We start from the raw sequence: 9655 nt of genomic DNA, 5'->3' as shown, positions 1-9655 counted from the left end.
CAGCTATAGAGGAACAACAAATCCCAGCAATAATATATTAAACACCCTGTATAATGTATTATTGCTGGGATTTGTTGTTCCTCTATAGCTGCTAATGTTCTGCAGTGTGCCGCTTTATTATATATTGGTTTTCTGCATTGCATTGTATTACAGCGACACACTGCTGAACACCAACAGCTATAGAGGAACAACAAATCCCAGCAATAATATATTAAACAGCCTGTATAATGTATTATTGCTGGGATTTGTTGTTCCTCTATAGCTGCTGGTGTTCAGCAGTGTGCCGCTGTATTATACATTGGTATTCTGTAGAGCTGCAACAATTATTAGATTAAGTCGATTAAAATAGACGATGGAAAACGTTGTCAGCGTTTTCCATCGTCGATTCGTCGGCTAAAATGTGAATTTCCCACTCACGCCCGCCTGTTCGCAGCTCCATACACGGATTACGCTATGCACGCCACGGACGCCATGCCCATTGCTACATTCCTCTATAGCTGCTGGTATTCTGTACTGCGCCGCTGTATTATGTACTATATTGCACACTACACTCTTTTTTTACTTCCACCGCGCCAAGCTTGCTCCCGTGATGGACTACAATCTCAATAGAAACTAGTAGTCCATCACTGGAGCCTTTTTTTTTTATCCGATTAATCGATTAATCGAACTTAATAATCGGCTAACTAATCGATTATGAAAATAATCGTTAGCTGCAGCCCTACATGTTTCTGCTCACTTTCTGATCGATAGAGCCAACCTGTGGCAGCTTCTTTGTCACAGGTTGGCGCTAACTAAGAGGATGAGTGGAAATCACTCACCTCATAGTTCTCCTTTAAGAAAGGGAAGAGCTATGATCTAGGGCTGCAACCAACTAATCGATTAATCAATAATGAGAATAGTTGCCAGCTATTCTCATTATCGATTAGTTGGTTGGATCCCCTAGCTCTCTCCTCCACGCTGGGAGGAGGGCACAGCAAGCAGTGGGCATGTGCAATAGCCAGCCTGCTATTGGCTATTACAATTTGAAAAGGGGCTTTTAAAAATGTTGTTTTTAATATATATTTTTCATTGTACTCTCCATTTTTTCACTTAACTTTATTGCCATCACAAGGGAGCTGATATGCCCCCTAAGTGATGGCACTTTTTGAGTTACAGGTACTCCTAATGGAGACACCGGGAGTAGTTTTTCATTTTCACTGCATGCTTGCTAAGTAAGAGCAACAGATACAGGTATGTGTGTATAACCTCTCAAATAGATCACAGTACTCCCCCTGACAATTCCTTCATTTGCTTTGTTTTTCCAATAGGACAGAGCCCCCATTGTTTAGGCAACATTCAGGGTCAGCATCTTCTGCCCGCATTGGGCTGCTGACTCAGAGATGACACAATCATGTAGATCCTGGTGCCTGTGGATTCCTTGGCTGTTGTTGCCAAATGCTGGACATAGGTCAGCTTTAGCTACTGCTGATGGCTTTGTAACTTGCTAGAAAGTAGGAATGTTCAAGTCTGATCACTGGGAATGAGGAAATAGAGCAAAAGCTCCCTACAGCCTGGAGCAGACTGTTGCCATCATCTCAGCCTCGGCAAAGCGAAATGTAAAGATTTTTTGAAACATACTGTTGCTGTAAACTGTGACATATTAGGATATTAGGGATGCATTCAAGCTACTGAAAGGTCCACTTGTAAGCCTATCTTCTGTTAACTGCTCATTTTTGTAAAGAGGGATTCTTTAAAAGCATTTTCACTTACCTAATTCCCGTTCCCACTGGCTCCAAGACCACTGCTCACAGACTCTTCCCCCTATGCTACGGCGGTTGAAGGTCCTCTGACTTCATCGAGTCTTATACTGGGACCACACATCTGTATTATACACGAGGACACTGAAGGATAGTCCATGTGAACGCCAACCGCTGGGGGAGTCTGGATCAGGCAAGTAAATCTGCTTTACAGAGTCCCCTAGACAAAAGTGAACTATTAACCGTTGCAGTGTGGGGGGTAGCCAGGCTGCAAGGGGAGTTTTGGTGCTTTTTTTTAACCCAAAAATGGCCTTTAAACTGATATGTTCCCTTCGTGAGTAACTTATTCACTTAAAGTGACACTCAAGCTAGGTTCACGCCTGCACTACACCCGGGACGGGCGTCCCGGGATTGTGCAGTCCTGCACAATGCAGGCAGCAATTGGCGCGCGGCCCCACTGATTTCAATGGGGTGACATCTGCGTGGCAATCACAGAAAAAAAAGGTACACGTATCTTCTTTTTGCAATACACAACGTGTGGCTGTTTTAGAAAATAATGGCACCCACAGCGTGATCGGTTCACACCTTGGCGACTCCTGACCGTGCTGCAATCCGTGCGGAATCGTGCACGATTGCCACGCGGTGAGGTGTCGCCTAGTTGTGAACCTAGCCTCAGAAGTGAAATCTTAAAAATGCATTCAAGTACCTTAACTATTAACAAAAAAGTATCTTATTTGTGTATCACTCGGCTGTAGATCCTCAAATCATCTCTGAATTGGTGCTGACACTGTCCTTCCTTCTGGAGGGTGGCTACTTTGGTTCCCAGTGTGTGTGTGTAGTCTCCGCTCCAAGCTCACTTCCGTGATGGACTACAATCTCAATACAAATTACTAAACTAAATATGAGACTGTAGTCCATCACGGGAGCGAGCTTGGAGCGGTGGCTACTTTACAACACACAGAAGGAGGGACAGGGAACATGGAGATCAAAAAGTATCCAGTATCCAGAAGGAAGGACAATGTCAGCACCAATTCAGAGATGATTTGAGGATCTACAGCAGAGTGATACACAAATAAGATACATTTTTGTTATTAGTTAGGGTACTTGAATTCATTTTTAAGATTTAACTCCGGAGTTTAGTGTCACTTTAATATCACGTCTTTCTAAATTCCAGCTTGAAAACATTAAACAATCCAGCAAGCTCCTAATTGTTAATGAATAGTACAATTAAATATTTATTCTGAATAACCAAAACAGTTTCAGATTAAAGAGTGACTGTACATAGTTGTGTAAGAGAGAGAAATGACTTTCTCAGATACTTTGTTATTATTTCTCTCTGGGCTTAAGCCAGAAACATGTGAGAACTCATCTCCTTCACGTGTTCCTTATTACCCCTGAGTTTCATTGCTGCACTATTTATAGCCTTCTGGAGATTTAGTCTCACTCTCACATTCTAAGACAGCAAGCAGTGTAATGACAGCAATGTAACAGCAAAGCCTCAGCTCTGCCAGATTACATGGACGTGACATGCCGAGCTATTTAGGACCAGGGAACTAGCTGAGGGTGACCATGGCCCCTAAAAGCTCAAACAAAAATGCAGCCTTTTCACCCAAATTCCTGTACCTCAAAACACATAAAATGTATTCATAACCAACTTTACTTTTAGGGCCCATTCACACCAGGCACTGTGCGTTCCGGCCCGATTGTAGATAAGACAGACGCACAGTGCTTTCAGATTTAAGGGTCATGTCACCCAAATGTGATATTTTGGTTAGGGATGCACCGATACCGTTTTTTCGGTATCGAGTACCAATATTTAGATTTTGGTGCTCGATACCAGTACTTCTGCTAGCATGGAGCCATCTTCCTGGCCAATCAGGAAGCCAGGCGGTCGGTAATCGGCATTGCGCAGGCCAAACAGCATGGAGCCAGCTTCCCGAGCAAACAAGAAGCCGGGCGGCGGGTAATGACTCTTGATATTTATATTTCGGTGCTCTCCGATACCGAGTACCGTTACCTGTACTTCCACTAGCATGCCCAGGAAGCTGGCTCCTATCAGGAAGCCGGGTGGCGGGTCATTAACCGCTGCTTGACTTCTTGATTGCCCTGGAAGCTGGTTCCACGCTGAATGGCTGGGAAGCCAGCTTCCCGGCCAATCAGCATCGAGCTGGCCAAACAGCATGGAGCCATTACCCACGGCCCAGCTTCCTGATTGGCCGGGAAGCCGGCTCCATGTTTCCTCATGGCACTGCCAGTCAGAGGAAAGTTCCGGTGCCAGAGCATTTGGGCGAGTAAGAGTGATCTCCCAAATATTCGGTATCGGCACGGATACCGATACTAGTATCGGTGCATCCCTAACTTTAGTTATAGGCGGACCCGGCGGGCTAAGCCAGCTCCTGGCTACTTCAACCGAGATCTACATGTCATAATGTCGACCCTTATCCTGCCCATCCAGGAGTTTGGATGTGTTTTACAGCTCCTCCTGTTACAATCTCCATAATGAATAAAAAACAAATAAAAGGAGACAAGGAAACCTCTTATATAAGCCACAGCAGATGTGCAGACTTAGGAACACATAATGGGTGCAGATATCTCACCAATAAAGCCCTCAAGAGATATAAGAAACAGTCAGGTAATTTAACTCCACCATCCACCAGAACCTGCAATATCAGTTTTGGGTAAATGGACCCTTTAAGAAAACCATTACAAGTCAAATGGCCCCTGTACCATCACTCTAAAGGTGCCCATACACTGCTCGATTCTCGTACGAGAATCGGGCGAAATCCCACGATCGTACGAGAATCGAGCAGTGTGAACTAAGACGTGCGACCGTTTCTACTGTACGGTTGCACGTCTTTTGTCAAGCCAACATGTTCGAAAACCTGCCGAGAATCGTACGATTTTCGGCGGGTTTCTAGCCTGCTCGCCCGATAGCTGCGGAATGGGCCGGTGTGCGCACGTGCACACTGCCCGTTCTGCATTGCCGTCATCGGAAGCCCGCCCCTCAGCGGGGTGGGCTTTCGATGATCGCAAGTACGATCTGCCCGTCCAAGGTGGGCAGATCGTACGGGCTTTCAAGTAGCATACGACCATCGCAAGACAAAAGTCTTGCGATGGTCGTAAGGTGTATGGGCACCTTAACATTAAACTAGACCCAACACTCAGAAAATACTCACAAAGTAATGCCATTCTGAGGTTTATACCAAACACTGATATCTTAAGTGTAGACGGTAAAACAAAAAGTGCCCTAATGCCCCAATACATGGACGTCACTAGCTCCTGGAAAATGAACATGATTCCAGGTTCAGGTGCGCCCAATGAGTATACATAATGGGCACACTATATGTTTTGTCTTTGCACCATCTCTGAATCCATTTATACGTGTGATTTTTTATATTTCCACCAAAAAACAATATATTGGGGAAAATGGAACAGTTATAAAAGTAACTATATTTAGCGGGGGGGTGTTTAAAAGTTTTTCTCCAAATACAGTAAAACAAAGTCCTGAAAATTATGTTGTATGTCAGACAAGGGAAATTGATGACAAGCAGCTTTCTGCAAAGTTTCGCTTATTAAAAACAGATGTTGGCCTCCTTGCAAATCACTGAGAAAAAATGCTAAGAAACATCTAGCCGAATTCAGGACACCACAGTATAATACCATCCATCACTAACTGTTATTCTGCAGATCATAAACATGAGAGAGTACACATAATAGAAAACATGAACATAAAATGAATGCACATAAATGAACAGGTCATACAGCAGTCTTTTGCTTGATGGGAGCTGAGTTGCAGCAGGAACTTGGAAAATTCATCTGCTGGTTTACTGAAGCTGAACAGCGGGACCTGGATGCTTTTAATGGGTTCCTGAGGTCAACTCTAAACTGAGCCAAAAAAAGCCCAAGCTTCGCTGGATCCTCCAGCAGCCAAGAAGCTGCCGTTTCACAACCACAAAACAGCCGATTGATTGGTCCGACAAGTGGCACACCCACGGTTCAGGCCACCAAATGGAGGGCAAACCCCCTTTAAAAATGTTATAAGAATAAAGTTCTCGTAGAACTAAACTTAAGAACAGAATGTGTATCTAAGGAAAATGACAATCACTAATTTTCTACATGCTTGACTAGCATAGATTTACAGTATAACAACCACTCTGCAGCAGAGGTATGTTTTGGCCTACTAGCTAAGATACTCTCCAAAATCTACATCAATGTTCTGATTCAGAATGCAGAGAGCAGAAACGGGTAGTGAATGACTTTTTCCTGCTGCCACCTAGATATTGCCTACATAGGACACACAAAGATGACAAAAGAAACCAAGTTTCATTAGAGTCTTTGCTTACCCACTGCACTGGACAATGTGACAGGTGAGAGATAGATACAGGAAGTAGTAACCCATTGCTACCCTCTCAGGGCTCCTATCTTAGGACAGTCATTGCGTTACAAGGCAGGATTCTCTGACCAAAATGACAGGTTACGACTAGGGATGCACCGATACTGTTTTTTGGGTATCAGGTACTGATATTTTGCTGGCATGGAGCCGGCTTTCGGGGCAATCAGGAAGCCGGGCGGCAGATGACCTGCCGCCCGGCTTCCCGATTGGCTCCATGTTGTTTGGCCGGCTCGATTGTGATTGGCCCAGAAACGGGCTTCCCAGCCAATCAGCATCAAGCCGGCTTCCCGGCCAATCACGAAGCCAGGCGGCGAGTAATGACCCACCTCCCTGATTGGCTGGAAAGCCAGGTTCCCAGCCAATTAGCATTGAGCCCGCTGTTCGGCCGTCTCAATGGTGACTGGCCAGGAAGCCGCCTTCCCAGCCAAGCAACATGGTGCTGGCTTCCCGGCCAATCAGGAAGCCAGGAGGCGGGTCAATTCTCAATGTTCCCCTACGGCACTGCTGGTCAGAGGAAATCTTCCTGTGACCGGAAGTTCTGCTATTGGGGGTAGGTATCGGAGCATGTGGGCGAGTACACGCCCAATTCCTCGGTATCTGTGCATCCCTAGTTACGACTATGAGCATGCAAGAGTAAAGGTTCATGTAGACATTGAGGGGAATTTATCAAAACTGGAGCAGGGAGAATATGGAACAGCTGCCCACGGCAACCAATCAGCATCTTTCTTCAGTTTGCTCAGGTAAAATTTGAAAATGAGACAGAGAAGCTGATTGGTTGCCATGCACAGCTGCTCCAGGTTTTGTCTGCTCCAGTTTTGATAAATTCCCTCCATTGTCTTAATATGCAAAGTCTTCTTACCTTAGTGTTCTCCATGTTTGCCATCTCTGCCGCTTTGTGCGCTAATGTAAACAAATTAGCTTCCTGTGATATGCGCCGCCTTCGCCTTGTTGTCTGGATCACGGTTACTGCTCCAGCTCCCTCCGGCTGACTAGGCACCACAGAATTCTGCTCGGCAGTTGTTTGACTATCCCTTGTGCTACCATTCTGAGGTAGTGCAGCCTTGTTCGGCTCATGGTGATTGCCATAATGGCTTTCTTGGCTTGGTACCTGTGCATCTCTCGGAAGAGGCTGGTAACTATGCTTATACCGTTCTTCTAATTGTTTTTGCACTGCCTGATCATAATGGTGCTGAGCGTAAGGGTCGTTTGGTTGTCCAACTACTGTGGTAGGCAAAGCTGGCACGCCCTCTTTAGAAAGCCTACGTGATCGACGTGGCAAGGGGATCTGAGTTTTAGGCATAACAGTCTGTTGGCTCTGCTCTGAAAAAGCCTTCATGTATTCCTCTGACGTAGGGACGCGTTGTTGCTGGCTAATTGCTGGCATCTTCTGCTGGGCAACTTGGTGAGGCTGACCCACGGTGATCGCTGGCTGTATACCATAGGCCGACTGCTGCTGTTGTTGCTGAGCCGGGTAGAAGTTTTCGAACAGCTGCATTTTAGGAAGAGAGGGCTGCTGCTTCTGCTGAGTGGCATAAGCCACATTAGACTGTGCCTCAGGAAAAACATGGAAAATTTCCTGCAATGATGGTTTCTGACCCTGATGTCCAAAAGCCATTTGAAACGGCTGCAAGGAAAGTTGCTGTTGCTGCTGCTGCTGCTGCTGTTGTTGATGCTGCTGTTGTTGATGCTGCTGTTGTTGATGTTGATGCTGCTGCTGCTGTTGTTGATGCTGCTGCTGCTGTTGTTGCTGCTGAACCTGCAAAATAGAGTTCAAATGGGCCTGCTGACGGGCCAATGTATGCTGTTCAAGTTGTGTCTTCTGAGACATCATCTGTTGTATAGCATCTCCATACATGTCCACCTGGGACACTCCAACCCCTTTATCTTGGCTCCTTTTGACTTGTTCATGATGGTTGTAATAAGAATGTACCATGGAAACAGGATAGCTGGCTGCATTTCTCTGCCACATTCCAGCTTGTTGAGCTTGCCATGTGGCGTCACCCCTTTCTGTCACATTCCACTTTCCAACTACCTGCTGCTGGTTGAGCCTCATGGCCTCAGGCATCTCCTGAGCATACATAACAGTGTTCAGCATATTGTTGGAAGCTGTGGAATAAGAATCCAACTTTGAAAATTCGGAAGCTTGAGACACTGGGAGCCGGGCTACGGAACCATAAAACTGCTGTTCCTTCAACTGCTGCTCCTTGCTGGGCACTTGATGGCCAGGCTGCTCCCCAAAAAAAGTAATCCTTTTTCCTGTCCTCTTATTTGAAGCCTTCTGTTGAGGCTGCAGATTCATGGTAATCAAAACACATGCAAAAGAGGAGATGTCTCCAAAGTCTACCAAATATTCACTGACTGACGACTGTCAGACTTGCTTGGCAAGATGAATAGGTGGTTAGGTGGTCCTCTAAAGCATGGTGAGCTGTTTGCTCACTGGTGCTGATGAAAGGTATCTGAAAGAGAGAAGGATAGTTTGAATGATCTTGTTAGGACACATTTCTCCATCCAGAATTAAAGAACGTATGTAATGTCTTAAAACAAAGATCTCTTTTGAAATCACTGAATAGTACTGATTATATTATATTACTACCTCGCTTGAATAATAAAAAGAGCAAAATAGAGCTAAGGAGCAGACACCCAACACCTTGTCTTGCCAGTGCCCACCCCTTATACTACGTTAAGTTGACTGACAGCACTGCATACACAGAGGAAATTAGGGAAAGCATCTTATGTACTACTGGAAACTGAATTTTTTAAACTTTCTATTTAGCTCAGATCTGCTTTATTATGTCACATGCTGAGGAGTTGTGGTTACGCAAAGGTCCTTGTATCAGATTGTTGGAGACACAAAGGACACCATAAATGGGAAGTGCTTGGTTTTTATAAGGACAGTGTTCTTGATTCTCTGAAAACTACATTAATGATATGCTATGTGGCCAGGTTAGATACAACTTTGCTAAGCTAAGTTTGTCATTCATAATGACAGTATTCATTTATCAGCATGTTGCACAATTTGGGTTTCAGCATAAAAACATTTTGTAACTCATGAACAGTTCAATGTCACATTTAATTAAAAAGTTGACAATTGGCAACATTCAGCCTTCTCATCAGTGATACAGTTATCCTAACCTTATCTATAGGGATGCACCGATACCGGTTTTTCAGTACGAGTACCGATATTCTGCTTTCGGTACTCGCTGATACAGAGTACCGATAACGGTGCTTCCGCTGGCATGAAGCAGCTTCCCAGTCAATCAGGAAGCCGGGCAGCATGTCATTACCGCCGCCCGGCTTCCTGATGGCTTCGGGAATCTGGCTTGTTTGGCCGGCTCGATTGTGATTGACCAGGAAGCTGGCTTGATGCTGATTGGCTGGAAAGCCGGCTTCCCGGCCAATCAGCAAGGGGGTATGACTGGCTTGATCCTGATTGGCCGGGAGGCCGGCTTCCCGGGCCAATCAGCAAGGAGGCGGCTTCCCGGGCCAATCAGCAAGGAGGCGGCTTCCCGGGCCAATCAGCAAGGAG

General features: G+C 45.5%; 1 protein-coding gene across 1 annotated transcript in view; it reads right to left on the bottom strand.

Annotated features, from left to right (window-relative positions):
- Window positions 1-9655, bottom strand: part of ELMSAN1 (ELM2 and Myb/SANT domain containing 1) — a 72362-nt gene that overhangs the window by 27934 nt on the left and 34773 nt on the right. Inside the window, exon 2 of the mRNA XM_018564893.1 lies at window positions 6989-8585. Within this exon, the coding sequence (XP_018420395.1) occupies window positions 6989-8428 (1440 nt within the window). The 5' untranslated portion in view covers window positions 8429-8585. The remainder of the gene's footprint in view (window positions 1-6988; window positions 8586-9655) is intronic.

Source organism: Nanorana parkeri, unplaced genomic scaffold (assembly GCF_000935625.1).
Source record: "Nanorana parkeri isolate BGI_ZX_2015 unplaced genomic scaffold, ASM93562v1 scaffold791, whole genome shotgun sequence".
NCBI lineage: Eukaryota > Metazoa > Chordata > Amphibia > Anura > Dicroglossidae > Nanorana > Nanorana parkeri.
The sequence above is the reverse complement of the archived record's forward strand: the minus strand, read 5'-3'. Positions and strand labels throughout refer to the sequence as shown.